We start from the raw sequence: 22181 nt of genomic DNA on the forward strand, positions 1-22181 counted from the left end.
TAGTCAGGTTTGAGAAAAAAAGGGGGTGAATAGGATGTAAGAGCGAGAAAAATGCTCATTAACTTACGTACATCCACAATACTTTCTCCTGACAAGAAGATGACAGCACTGGCTTTCTTACAAAGGAAATAATGATTTCTATCGATTCATTTGCCGCTTCCTGCAACTCTCAATTAAAGGGCTTGCTCTCTCAGACTACTCTGTTCATCCTCAAAACCGTGTTATGTTAACAATCTAACATAGCTGGCAATTTCTTCATTTTTTCACACAAAAAAATGGATATATACCCCCAATGTGAACGGAATGTTTTGAATAAAAATAAGGGGGACTACCCACACTTTCTCACACACTGCGAGTGAAATGCGCTTGAGAGAAATCATGCCAGGGGAAAGAGCATGCTTTCTCGCAATCCCACGTTTTATCTCACTTTACGAGAAAACGTAGGAATGGAAGAAAGCGTGTGTTAACAACCCGTTCTCGGCGTTCTTAATCACCGATTTCCAAATTCTTTCTTTCTCATTTACTACGCAGGAACGTAATTTCTTTTATTCTTTCACTTCGATGTGGCTATCAGTTATTTCCCTTGGATGTTGGTTCCCCCCCCCCCCCAACCCCCCAACACCCCTTTGTGGCCATCAGTTCTTTCCCTTGGATGTAATTGGCTTCAAATTCTTTCACTTGGGCGTGTTTTTCGTTTCTTTGACTTGGATGTGGCGGTTTTCAATTCTTTCATTTAGAAGCAGCTTTTTCTTTTTTCTTTTGGATGTGGCTTTCAGTTCTTTCACTTTGATGTGGCTTTTAAATTAAAATTTTTTTTTTTAATCCTATCATTAATTTTGGACATGGCATTGAATTCTTTCATGTGCGTGTGGCTTTTAATTCTTTTATGTGGGTGTGAATTTCAGTTCTTTATCTTATTTTTTTTTATGCACTTGACTGTGACTTTTGATTCCTTCATTCGGATGAGGCCTTCAGTTCTTTCACTGGGACGTGGCTTTCCATTGTTTGACCTGGGTGTGTGGTTTTTGATTTCTTTCAATCGGACCTGGCTTTTCAAATTTTCTTTTTCACTTTGGGTTGTAGCTTTCAATTCTTTCATTCGTGTGTAGATTTAAATTCTTTCACTTGGACGTGGACTGTTTCATTTTGAAAGCTACTATCTTTTTTTTTCTTTTTTTTTTTTTTTCATTGAAGTGTCTTTTTTTTTACATTTTGGATGTGGATTTTGATGATTTCATTTGGAAGTAGCTTTTAATGCTTTTACTTTTCGAAGTTGTTTTTAATGTTTTCATTTGGAAGTGGCTTTCATTTCTTTCATTTGGATGTGGCTTCCAATTGTTTCACTTGGAGGTGGTTTTTAATTCTTTTCACTTGGCCATCAGTGGATTTCAGTTCCTTCTCTTCATCAGCCTGCCCAGCAGGGCCTTTTCCAGGCCCAGGGAGGGAGCCTCGATCAGCATGGAGAAGATGAAGGCGGCCAGAACGACAGCACCGTCACTGCCAGTGTCAACTCCGTCTGCAGCAGAGAATTCTTCACCTGAGATTTTTTTTTTTTTTTCTTTTTCTGAGGGTGGGGGAGTGGAGTGCGGGAAGTGTGTGTGTGTGTGTGGGGTGGTGGTGGGGGGGGGGGGGGGGGTAAGTTTTCTGTCTTTTGTTGCTTTGCTGAAGGTAATTTAAAAAAAAAATCTTATTGTTTATCTAAGTGTTTGCAGGTAGACGAAAGGTAGCAGAATGGTTAAGAAAGATGCTTATGTGCCGATTAAGTGTCCGTGAAGGTGTGTGTGTGTGTGTGTGTGTGTGTGTGTGTGTGTGTGTGTGTGTGTGTGTGTGTGTGTGTGGATGTTCAAGGTTTGTTTTCATCTAAGTGCTTGTGTGTGTGTGTGTGTGTGTGTGTGTGTGTGTGTGTGTGTGTGTGTGTGTGTGTGTGTTTATTGATGTTCAAGGTTTGTTTTCATCTAAGTGCTTGTGTGTGTGTGTGTGTGTGTGTGTGTGTGTGTGTGTGTGTGTGTGTGTGTGTGCGCGCGCGCGTGTTGATGTTCAAGGTTTGTTTTCATCTAAGTGCTTGGTTGGTGGAGGAGGAGGAGGAAAGCGGCAGAATGTTTCACTGTAGACGCTTATCTGCCGATACAAGGCCTGACTAAGCGCGTTGGGTTACGCTGCTGGTCAGGCATCTGCTTGGTAGATGTGGTGTAGCGTATATGGATTTGTCCGAACGCAGTGACGCCTCCTTGAGCTACTGAAACTGAAACTGCCGATACAGTGTCGGTGATGGGTCAGAGTTCCAATCCCCTGGTCACTGGAGGCCTGAGTAAGCATGTTGTGTTATGGTGCTGGTCAGGCATCTGCCTACAGTTGTGGTGTAGCGTTTATGGATTTGTCCGAATGCAGTGACATCTCCTTGAGAAAGTGAAGCTGAAACACAGCGCTCTTCACATGAGATTGGGTTTTTGGGTGTGTTTGGTGGAAGAGTGAGGACACACGCACACACACACACACACACACACACACACACACACACACACACTCGCGAGCACATGCGCGCACCCACACATACACCCCCCCCCTTCCCCTCCCCCACCTCCTAACCCCACTTCCTCTCATCCTGCTCCACCTTTTTTTTTTCTTCTCAAGGCCTGACTAAGCGCATTGGGTTACGCTGCTGGTCAGGCATCTGCTTGGCAGATGTGGTGTAGCGTATATGGATTTGTCCGAACGCAGTGACGCCTCCTTGAGCTACTGAAACTGAAACTGCTCCACGATGATCAAATACACACGTTAAAGATCCTGTAATCCATGTCAGCGTTCGATGGGTTTTGGATATGAGAACATACCCAGCATGCACACCCCCGAAAACGGAGTATGGCTGCCTACATGGCGGGTAGCCGGGTATAAAGGGTCATTCATACACGTACAACCCCACTCGTGTTATGTAGGAGTGAACGAGGGAGTTGCAGCCCATGAATGAAGAAGAAGATGAAGCTGAATCCTGCTCTCCACTGTCCATTGTACTCCTGCTTGGCTAAATCAACCCTCCCGCACCTCTCCTCCTCTCCTCCAGCCCCCCCCCCCTCACGCCCCCCCCCCAGCCCCACCTATACACACACCTAACCCCCCTACCACACACACACACACACACTGAGTAAACAGACGTCCACCCACAACCCCCTCACCCCAGTCCAGCCGTCCAGGTAGAAGAGTGTCTTGTGGTTGCCAGTCAGGGTGGAGAGAACGACCAGGTGTACCAGGTACACTCCGTACGTCAGGCGGGACAGAGGGGCCCAGGCACTCCACGACAGCAAGGTGTTGATGAAGCCTGTGGGCGGGTGTGGAAAAACAACAACAACAACAACAACAACAACACAGATGTGTTATGTTTTGGGGTATTGTCGTCGTCGTTGTCATCATCATCATCATTATCATCATCATGGTTCTTCTTCTTTTATTTATTGATTTTTTTTTTTTTTTTTTTTGCTGCCCCATCATCCGCACCGTTTCAGTGGCATTACTCCCACGCCACTCATTTAGATTCCCCCCATACACGGCCACACCCAGGTTCATCCACTACAGTTCCAGCGTCGGCAGTCCACAGGGAACCATTGATGTTAGGTCGCCAGGAGGCCACACACCAGAGGAGACCCTGCACTGCTGCTGAGTCACTTCGGTGGTGTTCAGTGGTCCCTGTTCTGATTTAATGTACTAACGACAATAAAGGCTTAGTCGTGGAGCCAGACTGAGTGAGCGTCCCTCCCAGAGTGAAGACCGCCACCACGTCCCCCAAACAACAGCACCTCATGAATCTGCCGACACTGAAGACATTGACAGGACTCACCCCAAGCACGGAAGTTGAGGGGTATCGAAACTGAGGTCACCATGAGAGCAGGGCATGTAAGGCTACAGACTTTGAGACTGTTTTGTTTATATTGATGAAGATGAAGGAGGAGGATGACGATGACGATGTTGCTATGGAGGATCATTTTGGTTTGGGATTGCGTGACAAGGCTTCCTACGTTTCTACGCTTCCTGTCATAATGATATCCCGGCGTTAACCAGGCACGAGAGACACAGACACTTGCAGTGTTGGTCAGGTAATTAGAGCAACACACCCAAAGACGCATCCTTGAAGTGGATGACACTCGACTGTGTGGTCCCAGTCTCCCCACTTAAGCCCACAGCACACTCAACTCTGGGTAGGAGCCAGCCACGGGCCGATAAACCCACCTCCACTGGGATTCGAACCCATGTCCTCCCAGCCGTCAGTCCGCAACGCTAACCACTTCGCCACGGCAGCTGGTACCATGGTTCTTCTTATCATTATTATCAGTAGTGTATGTGTATGATAGTCAGTCGTGTCCGACTGTGACCACTAGAACAGCAGAGGAGGCAACTGCTCTCCGAACTATCCGGGCTAGAATTTGTGGAGAGTGTCTTGCGCAAGTTACTATTCCCACTCTCTCTGCCAAGAAGGTTTTTAGAACAGTCAGCGTTGGGATGGTACCCAAAGGTCAAGTAGCCCCCAAGGCTGCAGCACTGAGAGCCAGTGCAATCTTGCCTCCTAATTTCAGAGTGAGAGTCCTTCACAAAAGACTAAGCTGTAAATTATTTCCCATTGCAGTGGAGAAACCACTGATCAACAACAACAACAACTACTACAACTAACACTCCTACTACAACTACTACTGCTGCTGCTGCTGCTGCAACTACTACCAAAGACCCACCTCCATAGCCCGTGTAGCAGGCAAAGATGACCCAGCCAACGCACACGGCCCACACCCATTTAGCCAGGGACTCGAAGGCAGCCATTTGACCGGCGTTCCATCGGATGCCGTGCGCCAGGTCTTTGAGGTTGTCATAGTTGATGTACGCCAGCGTCAGCCCCACGGCCCAGGCTAGGACCCAGCCCACCATCACGGTCATCTGCGATGGAAGGAAAGGAGGGAGAGGTAAGGAAGGAGGCAGGGAGGGAGAGGGAGAAAGGAAGGAAAGAAGGGAGGAAGGGAAGAAACAAGGGAGGGAGGGAGGGGGGGGGAAGAAAGGGAGGGAGGAAGGAAGGAAGGAAGAAAGGGAGGGATGGAGGGAGAAAGAAGAGGGAAGCAAAGAAAGGGCGAAGGAGGAATGAAAGAAAGCGGAAGGAGGGGGAGGGAGGGAGGAAAAAAATGGAGGGGGGGAAAGAAAGAAGGGAGGAAGGAAAGAAGGGAGGGGGGGGGAGGAAGTGGGAGGGAGGAAAGAAAGGAGGGAGGGAGGGAGGAAAGAAGGGAGGAAGAGAGGGAGTTAAGAAAGATGGGGGAAGCAAAGAAGGGAGGAGGGAGGGAGGGAGGAGAACAGGAAGAAGGGATGTAGGGAAGAAAGGAGGAAGTGAAGAAAGAAGGGGAGGGAGGGAGGAAAGAAAGGAGGGAGGGAGAAAAGAAAGGAGGGAGGAAAGAAAGGAGGGAGGGAGGAAAGAAAGGAGGGAGAAAAGAAAGGAGGGAGGGAGGAAAGAAAGGAGGGAGGGAGAAAAGAAAGGAGGGAGGGAGGAAAGGAGGGAGGGAGGAAAGAAAGGAGGGAGGGAGAAAAGAAAGGAGGGAGGGAGAAAAGAAAGAAGGGAGGGAGAAAAGAAAGGAGGGAGGGAGAAAAGAAAGGAGGGAGGGAGGAAAGAAAGGAGGGAGAAAAGAAAGGAGGGAGGGAGGAAAGAAAGGAGGGAGAAAAGAAAGGAGGGAGGGAGAAAAGAAAGGAGGGAGGGAGGAAAGAAAGGAGGGAGAAAAGAAAGGAGGGAGGGAGGAAAGAAAGGAGGGAGAAAAGAAAGGAGGGAGAAAAGAAGGGAGGGAGGAAAGAAAGGAGGGAGGGAGAAAAGAAAGGAGGGAGGGAGGAAAGAAAGGAGGGAGAAAAGAAAGGAGGGAGGGAGGAAAGAAAGGAGGGAGAAAAGAAAGGAGGGAGGGAGAAAAGAAAGGAGGGAGGGAGGAAAGAAAGGAGGGAGAAAAGAAAGGAGGGAGGGAGGAAAGAAAGGAGGGAGGGAGAAAAGAAAAGAGGGAGGGAGGAAAGAAAGGAGGGAGAAAAGAAAGGAGGGAGAAAAAGAAAGGAGGGAGGGAGGAAAGAAAGGAGGGAGAAAAGAAAGGAGGGAGGGAGGAAAGAAAGGAGGGAGGGAGAAAAGAAAAGAGGGAGGGAGGAAAGAAAGGAGGGAGAAAAGAAAGGAGGGAGAAAAGAAAGGAGGGAGGGAGGAAAGAAAGGAGGGAGAAAAGAAAGGAGGGAGGGAGGAAAGAAAGGAGGGAGGGAGAAAAGAAAAGAGGGAGGGAGGAAAGAAAGGAGGGAGAAAAGAAAGGAGGGAGAAAAGAAAGGAGGGAGGGAGGAAAGAAAGGAGGGAGAAAAGAAAGGAGGGAGGGAGGAAAGAAAGGAGGGAGGGAGAAAAGAAGGGAGGGAGGCTTTGTGTGTGTATGTGTGTGTGTGATTACAGGTATGTGTGCGTGTATGTTTGTGTGTATGTGTGCCTGCATGAGTTCCTCTGTGTGTGTGTGTGTGTGTGTGTGTGTGTGTGTGTGTGTGTGTGTGTGTGTGTGTGTGTGTGTGTGTGTGTGTGTGTTCGTTCGTTCTTTAGTTTAGCGTCTTTTCACTGTCAGTGATATATGTGTGTGTATGTGTGCACGTGCATGCATGTGTGTTTAAGTGTCTACGTATGTGCGCTTGTGTGTGTGTGTGTGTGTGTGTGTATGCGTGAGTGTGTATGTGTGTGCGCGCATGCACACACGCATGTGTGTGTGTGTGTGTGTGTGTGTGTGTGTGTGTTTCGGTGTGGTGTGTGGTCGGGGAAGGTGTTCTGGCGCGAGAACACCAGGCTATTAGTTGTGTTGCTTTCGCTGCTCACCCGACGGGCGCAATAGCCGAGTGGTTAAAGCGTTGGACTGTCAATCTGAGGGTCCCGGGTTCGAATCACGGTGACGGCGCCTGGTGGGTAAAGGGTGGAATTTTTTTACGATCTCACAGGTCAACATATGTGCAGACCTGCTAGTGCCTGAACCCCCTTCGTGTGTATATGCAAACAGAAGATCAAATACGCACGTTAACTCACTCAGTACGGCCAGGTCCTCTCTTCTCCTCTTCACAGACCCTTCAAATGTCCAGTGGGTGTCTGAATGACCCAACCTTTAGCTTCCGTCGTCAGAATTGTGGTATCTTTGTCAACATTCACCTCTTCAGTATAAGAGCCTTCCGCTTGCAATATTTTGATGATGGTAATTGGCGTGAAACGCTGTTAACGTCGTCTCTTTCGCCGTTCGTATGGAGAGAGTTAAAGATCCTGTAATCCATGTCAGCATTCGGTGGGTTATAGAAACAAGAACATACCCAGCATGCACCCCCCCCGAAAACGGAGTATGGCTGCCTACATGGCGGGGTAAAAACGGTCATACACGTAAAAGCCCACTCGCGTGCATACGAGTGAACGCAGAAGAAGAAGAAGAAGAAGAAGAAGCTGCTGCTCACCCTATCCATCTTATAGTCACGCGGCGTCTTGTACAAGATGAAGCCCAGGAGAAGACCCACGGCGTAAGGTCCTACACGGCACCATGGGGTTAAGTAGATCTTGTCAAAATACTCGCCTGTGTTTCTGGACAAGCAATTTTACATGTTGCAGGCGACCCTGTACACCGACCAAAAAAGAAAGATGTTGATGAATGAATGAATGAATGAATACAAGAGTTGTGGATTAGATGGATGAAAAAAGGGGAATTGAAAAAAAAAAGGAAAAAAAGAAAAGAAAAGAAGAGAAAAAAAGGACCCACAAATGTGTTCAAATTTACTGTAGAAAGGAACTGAAATAAGCAAAATGTTCTCAGATTTAAAAAAAAATAAGTGTCTAAGTAAGATTCTGTTACAGAATGGAAGTATAAGAAGCCAAAGTTTCTCAGATTAAAAAAAAAAAAAGTCTAAATTTACTACAGAGTGGAACAATGAATTGGCAAAGTTTTTTTGACAAAAAAAGTGTCGACATTAATTTTGGTACATAATGAACAAAATTAAGCCCACGTTTCTCATGAACAAGAAAAACGAAATAAAAAAAATGTGTCCCAAATTTACTATAGAATGGAACTCTTCTTTTTTTTTTTAATATGCCAAGGTTTCTCAGTATATAATACATAGAAGATTATCTATCTTGCCTGTTGAAAGTTGACAAAATTGCTACATGCCAGTCAGTATGATTTGTTAACGTTTTCTCTCTCTCTCTCTCTCTCTCTCTCTCTCTCTGTGTGTGTGTGTGTGTGTGTGTGTGTGTGTGTGTGTGTGTGTGTGTGTGTGTGTGTGTGTGTGTGTGTGTGTGTGTGTGTGTGTGTGTGTGTGTGTGTGTGTGTGTGTGTGTGTGTGTGTGTGCGTGATAAATACAGAGAAATATTTCTCATTAAAAGATTAGGCAAAGCACTGCATTGTATCGAAACAACCAGCCCTGTAATGTTGTTCATTCCATGCCTGTCGCCGTCAGTATATGCAAAGTGTTTTTAACTTTTAATGATTTGCAGTGCTATGAAGAGTGCACGCACGTGCGTGTGCGCGCGTGTGTATGTGTGTGTATGTATGTTTGTATATATGTATGTGTGTTTGTGTGTGTGTGTGTGACAGCATTGCGATCCTCATTGCCGCTTTCTTGCTTGCACGCCTTGTCATGAAATAAATAAATAAATAAATAAATAAATAGATACTGCAACAAAGCAGCTACAGAGTCCTAGGACCTGAATTCTAGCGGTGCTGAGGACACGGCCACTTACGCACCACCTTGCCAAGTTTCACTTTACTTTAACTCACTCAGTACGGCCAGTCCTCTCTTCTCCTCTACACAGACCCCTCGGATGTCCAGTGGGTGTCTCAATGACCCAACCTTTAGCTTCCGTCGTCAGAATTGTGGTATTCTTTGTCAACATTCACGTTTTCAGTATAAGAGCCTTCCGCTTGCAATATTTTGATGATGGTAACTGGGGTGAAACGCTGTTAACGTCGTCTCTTTCGCCGTTCGTATGGAAAGAGTTAAAGTACCAACGCAGTTTGGAGATACTGATAGTTGGAGCTTCTGAAGGGTGATGTGCACGTGTAGGTTACACAGTACACGCCTCCACAGAGAGAGAAATGAAAGGAAATTTTATTTCACCAGGGTAATGAGATAAGCAAGTACACATGTTTTTTTTTTTCCACCCAGCTCTGGACAAAGAGAGAAAAAAAGAAGAAAACACACACACACACACACACACACACACACACACACACACACACACACAAAAAACACAAACAATAAACAAAACGAAAAAAACAAAACAAACAACCCCCCCCCAAAAAAAAAAAACAAACAAAAAACACCAAAAAAAACACGCACAAGTTCGCAATTATCAAGTACAAGAAAAGAAAAAAAAATATTAAAAAAAAAGAAAAAGAAAAAAAATTAAAAAGAAGGAAGGTAAGTGGGGGAGGGGGGGGTGGATAATCCATCGACCACAAACAAAATTACATACACACTCGCACACTTGGGGAAAATGTTACAAAGGGAGATAGAAAAAAAAATAAATAAAGAGAGAGAGAGAGAGAGAGAGAGAGAGAGAGAGAGAGAGAGAGTCTTATTTGAACATACTCAGCTCGTCACGATAGGGAGGGAGAGAGGGGAGAGAGATGAGAGAGAGAGAGAGGGGAGAGAGAGAGAGAGAAAGTGAGGGAGAGATGGAGAGATGAGAGAGAGACACAGAGAGACAGAGACAGAGACAGACAGAGACACAGAGAGAGAGAGAGAGAGAGTCTCACTTGAACATGCTCAGCTCGTCACGATAGGGAGGGAGAGAGGGGAGAGAGAGAGAGAGAAAGTGAGGGAGAGATGGAGAGATAAGAGAGAGAGACAGACAGAGAGAGAGACAGACAGACAGAGACACACACACACACACACACACACACACACACACACACACAGAGAGAGAGAGAGAGAGAGAGAGAGAGAGAGAGAGAGAGAGACAGAGAGAGAGAGAGAGAGAGAGAGTCTCACTTGAACATGCTCAGCTCGTCACGATAACTGAGGACTCCGGAAGACACAGAGTGAACAACGATGAGGGCGAAAGCCACCAGACATCCGAACACCTCACCCACACGTCCCGTCCGGCGTCTGTGGATGAGAGAGGTAGGTAGGTAGGTAGGTAATTAGATAAATTGGCAGGCAGACAGGTAGGTATAAAGATAGGTAGGTGGTAGAAAGGTGGGTGGAAAGGTAGGTAGGCAGGTAGGTAGATACACTGGCAGGCAGATAGGTAGGTAGAAAGGTAGGTAAATAGATAGTTAGGTAGGTAGGTAGGGTGGAAGGAAAGTAAGGAAGGTAGGAAAGTAAGTAGGTTGGTAAAAAGGTAGGTAGGTAAGTAGGTGTGTAGGTAGGTTGGAAAGTAGATAGATAGATAGGTATGTAGATAGGTAGGTGGCAGAAAGGTAGATCGATAGGTAGAAAGGTAGGTATGCAGCTAGGAAGGTAGGTATGCAGGTAGGTAGGTAGGTAGGTGGGTAGGTATGTAGGTAGTTGGAATAGGTATGTAGGTAGAAAGGTAGGTAGGAAGGAAGGAATGTAGCCGGGTCGGTAGGTAGGTGGGTAGATAGATAGGCACACACACACACACACACACACACACACACACACACACACACACACACACACACACAGAGTCGCACGAGCACTCACACACACAAACATACACCTGTACACAAACCAACCATATGCACAAGCGCATAACACATACCTACACACATACAGTTACACACACGCGCGTGCGCGCGCACACACACACACACACACACACACACACAACTGATCCACATGCACGAGCGCACAACATGTACCAATACATATACAAATACACATGCGCACGCGTGCACACACACACACACACACACACACACACACACACACACACACACACACACACACACACACACACACACTGACACACACACACTGACACACGCACACACACTTACTTCATCGCCCAAGGAATGAGGATGACTGGCGCAATAAAAGTGAACTGCATGTCGTTAGCAAGGTACCAGCTCCACCCCAAACACTGCAAGGATAAAACAGAAAAAAAAACCCGTTTGAAAAGTACATTCATTCATTCATTATGCCCATCGCTCCTGGTGGAACACAGGCCATCGACGACCCCTCGCCATTGCACTCTGTTCCGGGCTGTTCTGGCCATTCCAGTCCAGCTGGTCCCTTGCTGCTTCAGCTCTGCCTCGGTATCTCGCCTCCAGCTGTTGCGAGGCTGGCCTCTCTTCCTCTTTCCCTGCGGGTTCCAGGTCAGGGCTTGGTGTGTGATGCTGGACGCTGGCTTCCTGAGGGTGTGTCCGATCCAGCCCCACTTCCTCCGCAGTATCTGCTTGGCCACTGGTTCCTGTCCCGCTCGCTCCCACAGATCTTCGTTTCGGATCTTCTCCTGCCATCGGATCTTGTAGATGCGCCTCAGACAGGTGTTGAAGAATGTCTGAATCTTCTGCTGCATCGTCTGTGTTGTCCGCCATGTCTCGCATCCATAGAGCAGAACTGACTTCACATTGGAGTTGAAGGTGCGGAGTTTGGTTTTCATACTGAAAACCCGTTTGAAAAGTACACACATGCTCAATTACACAGCTATGCACACACATATACAAACAGGTTAAAACAGAAAAATAAAGTTGAAAAAATACTGAAAAGAAAAGAACAAAAACTCTCTCTCTCTCTGTGTGCGTGTGCCCAATACACTATCGCTTTTCTATGATTTTCATTTTGTGCGTATGTGAATTTTCTTTTTGTCTTTTCCTTTTCATTGCATGCTGTCCCCTTCACTTACACACACACACACAGATATACACACACACACAGACACAGATATACACACACGCGCGGTCACACACGACACAAACATGCGCGCGCTGACACATACGGACGCACACACGCGTGCACACACACACATACGGACACACACAGGTATGCACTCACAAACACACACACACACACACACACACACAAACGCACACGTGCTCAATTGCACACACACCCTCCCTCCATCCTTCCCACATTACTTCCCCAACCCCGCCCACCCCTACCAATCGAAAAACCACACAACCCGCCCCCAACCACACACCCCGCCCCATCCACACACCCCGCCCCCATCCACACAACCCGCCCCCATCCACACCCACACAACCCAAGACACTAACCAGTTTTTCCATTTTGTCATCGATGACATTATTGACATACAGCAGATTGTAGAACCAGTTCTCCCGGCAGGCATTCTCGCTGTCCATTCCTTGTAGGTTCTCAAAGGGTCCCCTCTTGGTGTATGGAAAGATGCCGATGTAATAGGCCAGCACCAGAGCGTACAGCGGCGTCAGTCTGCAACGTGCATTGTGTAGTGTTGTTAACTCACTCAGTACGGCCAGTCCTCTCTTCTCCTCTACACAGACCCCTCGGGTGTCCAGTGGGTGTCTGAATGACCCAACCTTTAGCTTCCGTTGTCAGAATTGTGGTATTCTTTGTCAGCATTCACCTCTTCAGTATAAGAGCCTTCCTCTTGCAATATTTTGATGATGGTAATTGGGGTGAAACGCTGTTAACGTCGTCTCTTTCGCCGTTCGTTTGGAGAGAGTTAATGTGTTGTGCTGTGTTGTATTGTATTGTTATTGTGTTGTGTTCTACTGCATTGTATTGCATTGTATTGGATTGTATTGTAATGTGTTATATCGCCTTGTCTTGTCTTGCCTTCTCCTGTGTTGTTTTGTATTCTGTTGTGTTGCGTTGTTGTGTATTGCACTGTTTTGGATTGCACTGCATTGAACTGTATTGTATTTTTGCTGCACTGCATTGCATTGTACTGTACTGTCTTCTCCTATTTTGTGTTGAGTTGTGTTGTATTCTGTTGTGCTGCATTGTTGTGTATTGCATTGTGCTACGTTGTATTGTATTGTATTGTATTGTATTGCATTGCATTGGATTGCATTGCATTGTATTGTACTGTACTGTCCTGCATTGCGTTGCATTGTATTATACTGCATTATTGCGTTGCACTGTATTATACTGCATTATTGCGTTGCACTGTATTATACTGCATTGCGTTGCACTGTATTATACTGCATTATTGCGTTGCATTGTATTATACTGCATTATTGCGTTGCATTGTATTATACTGCATTTTGTATTATATTTAAGTGATATTTTAAATGTTAAGAAGGACGAATGCATTGTAGATTTAAGTGATATTTTAAATGTTAAGAAGGACGAATGCATTGTTGTGTCTGAAGAGGAAGTGCTTTCACAATTAAAACGAGTGAAACCAAACAAAGCACCTGGTCCTGATATGATCCGATCAAATACACTGAAATACTGTGCAGCTCAGCTCTACCAGATTTTAACAATTATTTTTAATCAGTCTCTTAGTGAATGCAAAATACCATCTATCTGGAAAACTTCCTGCATTATACCTGTACCTAAGAAAACACATGTTTCATGTATGAATGACCTCCGTCCTGTAGCACTGACATCTGCTGTGATGAAAGTTTTTGAAAGAGTGATACTTGTCTATCTGCAGGAGTCTGTCAAACCATTTTTAGACCCCTTGCAATTTGCATACAGGAGAAACAGATGTACGGATGATGCAATACTTTTTGTCTTGAACAAAATCTATGAACACCTAGACAAATCAAATACCTGTGTCCGCTTGATGTTCTTTGATTTTTCTAGTGCTTTTAATACAATTCAACCTCACCTCTTAGCAAAAAAGCTGATGCACACGGGACTCGCTTTTCCGACGATTTTATGGGTTTTAGACTATCTTACTAAAAGGCCTCAGTTTGTAAAATTAAATGATTTTATGTCTACTGTCTCTTTCACAAACACAGGTGCACCACAAGGTACAGTCCTCTCGCCTTTTCTTTTTACCTTGTATACGGCTGAATGCAGAAGTCTGACCAATTCGTGTCCCCTCGTTAAGTTTGCAGATGACTCCGCACTGACAGGACTTATTACTGATGACGATGACACTGACTACCGAAGAGAAATTGACAGGTTTGTGAACTGGTGTGAAGAAAATTTCCTTGAGCTGAATGTTAGCAAAACCAAAGAGCTTGTAATCGACTTCAGAAAAAAGAAATCAACTTTAAGTAAAATCATCACAAAAAATGAAGTGGTCGAACAAGTAGACTCATACAAATATCTCGGTGTGATAATCGACAATAAGCTGTCTTGGAATGAAAACTCAACTGCACTCATTAAAAAGAGCAACAGTCGCATGTACTGTCTTAGAAAAATGAAATCTTTTAATGTATGCAAGCAGATGCTCCAAATGTTTTACACATCTGTTGTCTGTAGTGTTTTAACATACGGAGCCGTGTGCTGGGGGGGAAACCTGACCAAACATGACAAAGACAGGTTGGAAAAAGTCATTAGGAAAGCGGGTGGGGGTGGTGGGTATAAGACAAGACACCTTTAGCGACATGCACAATAGAAAACTGACTGACAGACTAATAACAATTTTGACCGACGTAAGACACCCACTACATGATGACATTAATAGCAGAAGGTCAGACATAAGTGGTAGGTTTAGAGCTCCACGCGCAAGAACATCTCGATACATTAATTCATTTATTCCTACAGCCATTCGCGCACACAATCAAAACATCCAATACACTAAGTGAACCCTCCCACCCCCCAAGCCCCCTCGCCACAGCAACACCTGAACTTCACCAGCAGACGAGTGTATGGGAGCAGACATTATGCGTGCATGTGGGACTGAGCGGGTGAGCACGGGCAAGCAAGCATTTGTGTGTGTGTGTGATCGGAAGTGATTTTTAAATATTTTCTTATTTTACTTGGATTTCATGTATCTTAATGTTAATGTTCTAATCTTACTGGCGTGACATATGTTATGTGCATGCATACGTTGTTTGTGTGTGTGTGAGTGTGTGTGTGTGCGTGTGTGTGTGTGTGTGTGTGTGTGTGTGTGTGTGTGTGTGTGTGTGCATTTTACTTATATATACGATTTATTCCCTTGACGTTTTTATTTATGTATTGTTGTACAATACCTTATGGTCTTAACGTGTGTGTGTGTGTGTGTGTGTGTGTGTGTGTGTGTGTGTGCATGTGTGTGTATGTGTGTGTGGGTGTGTGTGCGTGCGTGCGCGCATGTCATTTTTAGTAATTTTATACCCTTTTTTGTTGTTGGATGTTTTCATTTGTTAATATTGTTGTGCAATACCCTATTGTCTTAACATGAGTATGTGTGTGTGGGGAGTGAGGGGGTTAGTATATCGTCAGCTATTGGGAATTCTTATTTGACTAGTTTTAATCTCTTCTTATGTTGCGCATGATTTTATGCCAGTGTTTACAATGAGCCTGTGATTGCACAACTTAATTTCCATGTGGATTAATAAAGTGTTTTTGATTTGATTTGATTTGATATACTGCATTGCGTTGCATTGTATTATACTGCATTTTGTATTATACTGCATTGCGTTGCATTGTATTATACTGCATTTTGTATTATACTGCATTGCGTTGCACTGTATTATACTGAATTATTGCGTTGCACTGTATTATACTGCATTGCGTTGCATTGTATTATACTGCATTTTGTATTATACTGCATTGCGTTGCATTGTATTGTATGATCCGTCATGTCCGACTATGACCACGAGAACAGCAGAGGAGGCAGCTGCTGTATCGCTTATCTAAGCTAGAATTTCATGATCGTGGAGAGTGCATGTCTTGCCCAGGTAACACCCCCACTCTCTCGGTCAGGAGGGCTGCAGGACAGTCGGTGTTGGAATCATTCCCTAAAAGGCCAACTATAGCCCCTGAGGCTGCAGCACTAAGAGCCAGTGCAATCTCACCTCCAAGTTTGAGAGTTATAGTCTTTCACAAAAGACTAAGCTGTAAATTATCACAAAAAAAAAAAAAAAAAAAAAGAAAGAAAGAAAAAAAAAAAAAAAAAAACCACAAAGAAAAAAAAACACGAGCGTTGAGCAATAGGAAAAACAATAACTAGATATTAAGAAGAAAAAAAAGAAAAAAAAAAAAAAAAAAAAAAAAGAAGAAAAATGAGCTTTCTTAGGTTGCGAACAAATAAGGGGTCGCAACTGTCACATGACTCTGATGGCCCATGAAGAATGAGAGCAACTTCGTTTATATCAGTTGTTTCCCCTGGTGCTTGTGAATTCATATGCTTTGAAAAAAAAAAAAAGAAAAAAAAGGAAAAAAGAAAAAAAAAAAGAAAAAGAAAAAAAAAGGTGGGCCCTAAATGCTGTAGAAAAGAGACAGAACCTTCAATATTTTCTCGACGGGAATTAAATCTGAATATTTCAATGAAGTACACATATCAACGGATTTGATCCTGACAAACTTGTTGAAAAGTTCGAAAGACAGCACGTTCAGTTCTTCCAGCAGTATCAGTATGGCATGAGAATAAAACAGATTATCTAAAGCTGTTTTTTTTCCCCCTTATATACAACCAAGTTTGGAGGTAAGAAAGTGGAGTGATGACCTAGAGGTAACGCGTCCGCCTAGGAAGAGAGAGAATCTGAGCGCGCTGGTTCGAATCACGGCTCAGCCGCCGATATTTTCTCCCCCTCCATTAGACCTTGAGTGGTGGTCTGGACGCTAGTCATTCGGATGAGACGATAAACCGAGGTCCCGTCTGCAGCATGCACTTAGCGCACGTAAAAGAACCCACGGCAACAAAAGGGTTGTTCCTGGCAAAATTCTGTAGAAAAATCCACTTCGACAGGAAAAACAAATAAAACTGCACGCAGGAAAAAATACCAAAAAAAGAAAAAGAAAAAAAAAGGTGGCGCTGTAGTGTAGCGACGCGCTCTCCGTGGGGAGAGCAGCCCGAATTTCACACAGAGAAATCTGTTGTGATAAAAAGAAATACAAATACAAATACAAATAGGTTGATGCCTCACCGACAGCAGCATAATCAAACGCACTTAGTCGGACTTTAGTCTCCAGAAATTTTATTGTCATTTTTAGCTCCGGTTTGTCTTTTTAAACGTCATTTCCAACTGTCATTTTGAAGAGCTGTACCTATTCTCATTCCTTCTTCAAATCCACTCAGTTCATATAAAGTAAGCCTTTTCTCTCTGTTTGCATCATAAAGTAGATATTCTATTTTTTGTTACTGCAATGATGTTAAGCACTGATTATTGATGTTTTTGACATAGTAAGTGATTTTCTATCACATCCGGTAATCCTATTTTTTGATCTAATCCCATCTGATACAAATTGGTTAGGCATGTAGATCTGTAAATTTCTGGCTTCTTCCAAAAGCTTAACCTTTCTTTACTATCTTAATAGTTTCCTGAGACACAGTTTTTGAAGCCTTTTTCATTTTTATGTACCGTAGTATCACAAGTCACGTCTTTTCTTGGGAAATAATCTTTTGGATGTTATAATTTTCGGTGTACACCACCTTTGAAAGCACAGTGTGACATTACGTTCTTTTAATGTTTTGGTGCACGGTGGTGCAACGGATCAGACTTTCATTATTTTCTGATGTTAGCATTTATGTTTTGTTTAGGAAACTAAGTATCACTTTTTGTCTATTTTTCAGTTCTTCACCGCTTCAGCCTACCTGCCATGTTATTGGGCTGCATGTTCATCAGTAAAAGAAATAGATCTGACCCATATATACGTCGTGTGGTGTGCATGGGTGGGTGACACTTTCTACATGACCATATGTCTGTGGGGGAACGTTTGGGACTTGAGGCAGAATACAACATTTGCATTGCCATGGTTGTTGTTTTTTTGTTTTTTTTTTTTCAGTGCGCCAAGTGCGTGCTGCACACAGGACATTGGTTTATCGTCTGATCCAAACGAACAGACGTCAAGTTTGATTTTCCGGTCACGAAACTTGGGAGAAAGGGCGAGAGCAGGATTCGCACCTAGACCCTCAGTTTCAGTTTCAGTTTCAGTAGCTCAAGGAGGCGTCACTGCGTTCGGACAAATCCATATACGCCACACCGCATCTGCCAAGCAGATGCCTGACCAGCAGCGTAACCCAACGCGCTTAGTCAGGCCTTGAGAAGAAAAAAAAAGGTGAATAAATAATAGATAAGCGTACATAAATAAGTAAATAAATAAACCCAGACCCTCACAGACACTTATTGGCAGATAAGTGTATTATCCATTCTGCCAGCTTCCTCCTTAAAGGCATCAAAGCAAAATATAATTAACACACACACACACACACACACACACACACACACTCTCTCTCTCTCTCTCTCACACACACACACACACATACACACACCCTCTCTCTCTCTCAAACACACACACACAGACACACACACACTCTCTCTCTCTCTCACATTCACACACACACACACACACACCCAACACACACACACACACACACACACACACAAACACACACACACATACACACACTCACACATTCACACACACAGAGAAGGACAGACACACACAAAGTCCATTCAATACAACAGTGAAGTATCGGTTATTGTTATATCTGCATATCAGCTGTGTCAGGACTTTACTATCACTGCTAACACAAGGGGCGCGCGCGCATACACCCACCCAACACACACACACACACACACACACACACACACACACACACACAGAGGGAGAGACACACACAAAGTCCATTCAATACAACAAGTAAAGTATCGGTTATTGTTATATCTGCATATCAGCTGTGTCAGGACTTTACTATCACTGCCAACACAAGGGCGCGCGCGCGCATACACCCACTCAACACACACACACACACACAAACACACGCCACAACCATCACCACTACCTCCACAACCATCACCACTACCACCACCACTACCATCACCACCACCACCACCACCAGCAGCAGCATCAAAACCACCACCACCACTTCTTCTCACCTCCAGATTCTGTGGACATAATAGAGAATGAAGCTGGCCGGAGTGACGCCAGACTTCCTGGTTGCCTTGAGGAAGAGGAAGGCTGTCAGACAGCCACTGAAACAGCAAGCATAATTATTATCTTGCTAGTCGTCGTTGTCGTCCTGATAATCGTCATCGTTGTCTTGACTGTTGATTTTCATCTTCTTCTTTTTTTTCTCTCTTCTTCTTCTGTCCCTGTCTGTATGTCTGTCTGTGTCTGTATGTCTGTCTGTGTCTGTGTCTCTGTCTCTCTCACTCACCCGTTCTCTCTGTTTGTCTGTTTATCTCTGTCTCTTCCTCTGTGTCTATGTCTACGTCTCTTCTCTCTCTCTCTCCCTCTCTCTCTCTTTAATTTTTCTTAATGCTTGTGCATTCAGGGATTTTCCATGTATTAGAAAATTATTTTCTAAATGATCTATCTATCTCTCTATCTATCTATCTATCTATCTATCTGTGCGAGTGATCATCATCATTATTATCGGTTGAGACACAGACGCGGTAACCACAAAACCACATCATTACCAGTTTCTTCCTCAACCCCCTCTCTCCCTGCATGTGTGTGTGTGTGTGTGTGTGTGTGTGTGTGTGTGTGTGTGTGTAAGCAACTGTTGATAATATGTGTGTGTGTGTGTGTGTGTGTGTGTGTGTGTGTGTGTTTTGTAATTACTTTAATCTAAACCTTTAACTTCCTCCCCTTATCCATCCTCTTCCTTCACCTCTAACGTTTTTAATGACATGTTTTCCACACAAGCATACGCATGCACATACACACATATACATACACACACAAACTCCCTCCACATACACACATACGAACACACACACACACCTTCACAGACACACACACACACATACCTGAGCAGAAAGAAGGTATCAACAGACAGCAGAGCAGCTGGGAAGACAGCGTAGGTGAAATGACTAAGCAAATCCACTGTTGCCGTTTTGTTGCCTGCAAGTGCAACATTGTCATCGTTTAGCCGTTTTGTTGCCTGCAACATTGTCATCGTTTATCCGTTTGGTTGTCTGTCTGCAACATTCGTATCGTCTAGCTGTTTTGTTGCCTGCGACTTTCTCACTGATGAGCCGTTTTGTTGCCTGCAACATTGTCTTTGTTTATCCGTTTTGTTGCCTGCAACATTGTCATCGTTCATCTGTTTTGTTGCCTGCAACACTGTCATCATTTATCTGTTTTGTTGCCTGCAACACTGTCATCATTTATCTGTTTTGTTGCCTGCAACACTGTCATCATTTATCTGTTTTGTTGCCTGCAACATTGTCATCATTTATCTGTTTTGTTGCCTGCAACATTGTCATCATTTATCTGTTTTGTTGCCTGCAACATTGTCATCATTTATCCGTTTTGTTGCCTGCAACATTGTCATCATTTATCCGTTTTGTTGCCTGCAACATTGTCATCGTTCATCTGTTTTGTTGCCTGCAACACTGTCATCATCTATCCGTTTTGTTGCCTGCAACACTGTCATCATTTATCTGTTTTGTTGCCTGCCACATTGTCATCATTTATCTGTTTTGTTGCCTGCAACACTGTCATCATTTATCTGTTTTGTTGCCTGCCACATTGTCATCATTTATCTGTTTTGTTGCCTGCAACACTGTCATCATTTATCTGTTTTGTTGCCTGCAACATTGTCATCATTTATCCGTTTTGTTGCCTGCAACATTGTCATCGTTCATCTGTTTTGTTGCCTGCAACATTGTCATCATTTATCTGTTTTGTTTGCCTGCAACACTGTCATCATTTATCTGTTTTGTTGCCTGCCACATTGTCATCATTTATCTGTTTTGTTTGCCTGCAACACTGTCATCATTTCTCCGTTTTGTTGCCTGCAACATTGTCATCATTCATCTGTTTTGTTGCCTGCAACATAGTCGTTGTTTATCCGTTTTGTTGCAACATTGTCATCATTTATCCGTTTTGTTGCCTGCAACATTGTCATCATTCATCTGTTTTGTTGCCTGCAACACTGTCATCATTTATCTGTTTTGTTGCCTGCAACACTGTCATCATTTATCTGTTTTGTTGCCTGCCACATTGTCATCATTTATCTGTTTTGTTTGCCTGTAACACTGTCATTATTTATCTGTTTTGTTGCCTGCAACATTGTCATCGTTCATCTGTTTTGTTGCCTGCAACATTGTCATCGTTCATTTGTTTTGTTGCCTGCAACACTGTCATCATTTATCTGTTTTGTTGCCTGCAACATTGTCATCATTCATCTGTTTTGTTGCCTGCAACATAGTCGTTGTTTATCCGTTTTGTTGCAACATTGTCATCATTTATCCGTTTTGTTGCCTGCAACATTGTCATCATTCATCTGTTTTGTTGCCTGCAACATAGTCGTTGTTTATCCGTTTTGTTGCAACATTGTCATCATTTATCCGTTTTGTTGCCTGCAACATTGTCATCATTTATCCGTTTTGTTGCCTGCAACACTGTCATCATTTATCCGTTTTGTTGCCTGCAACATTGTCATCATTTATCTGTTTTGTTGCCTGCAACATTGTCATCATTTATCTGTTTTGTTGCCTGCAACACTGTCATCATTTATCTGTTTTGTTGCCTGCAACATTGTCATCATTTGTCCGTTTTGTTGCCTGCAATATTGTCTTTGTTTATCTGTTTTGTTGCCTGCAACATTGTCATCATTTATCCGTTTTGTTGCCTGCAACATTGTCATCATTTATCCGTTTTGTTGCCTGCAACATTGTCATCATTTATCTGTTTTGTTGCCTGCAACATTGTCATCATTTATCTGTTTTGTTGCCTGCAACACTGTCATCATTTATCTGTTGTGTTGCCTGCAACATAGTCGTTGTTTATCCGTTTTGTTGCAACATTGTCATCATTTATCAGTTTTGTTGCCTGCAACGTTTCGCCGTGTAGCCATTTTGTTGCCTGCAACATTATCATTGTTTATCCATCGTGATTATTAAAAAAAAAAAAAAAAAAAAAATCCACCCACACACACACACACACAAACACAAAAACACCCCCCAAAAAACCTACCTTGGGTATTAAAATATGGTGTGACAAAGAATAACAAAATACAATACAATGCAACTCAACGCAACACAATACAACAAATAGCAACACAACACGACACAACGCAACGCAACACAACACAACACAACACAACGATACAATACAATACAAAATAACAAAACACGACACAACACAATACAGAACAGTACAGCACAGTACAACACAACACAACAGTACGCAAAACTACACTGCACAACCCAACACAACATAACCCAACCCAAGAAGACAAAACCCC

The 22181-nt window shown here is 43.8% G+C and overlaps 1 protein-coding gene across 1 annotated transcript in view; it reads right to left on the minus strand.

Annotated features, from left to right (window-relative positions):
• Positions 1-1171: 1171 nt before the first annotated feature.
• Positions 1172-22181, minus strand: part of LOC143276613 (O-acyltransferase like protein-like) — a 43917-nt gene continuing 22907 nt past the window's right edge. Inside the window, exons 10-18 of the mRNA XM_076581222.1 lie at positions 19738-19831; positions 18862-18957; positions 12172-12346; positions 10954-11036; positions 9980-10096; positions 7450-7573; positions 4716-4914; positions 3171-3313; positions 1172-1516 (exon numbers count right to left, since the gene is read on the minus strand). Coding sequence (XP_076437337.1) covers positions 1454-1516; positions 3171-3313; positions 4716-4914; positions 7450-7573; positions 9980-10096; positions 10954-11036; positions 12172-12346; positions 18862-18957; positions 19738-19831 — 1094 coding nt within the window. The 3' untranslated portion in view covers positions 1172-1453. The remainder of the gene's footprint in view (positions 1517-3170; positions 3314-4715; positions 4915-7449; positions 7574-9979; positions 10097-10953; positions 11037-12171; positions 12347-18861; positions 18958-19737; positions 19832-22181) is intronic.

Source organism: Babylonia areolata, chromosome 32 (genome assembly GCF_041734735.1).
Source record: "Babylonia areolata isolate BAREFJ2019XMU chromosome 32, ASM4173473v1, whole genome shotgun sequence".
Classification (NCBI taxonomy): Eukaryota; Metazoa; Mollusca; class Gastropoda; order Neogastropoda; family Buccinidae; genus Babylonia; species Babylonia areolata.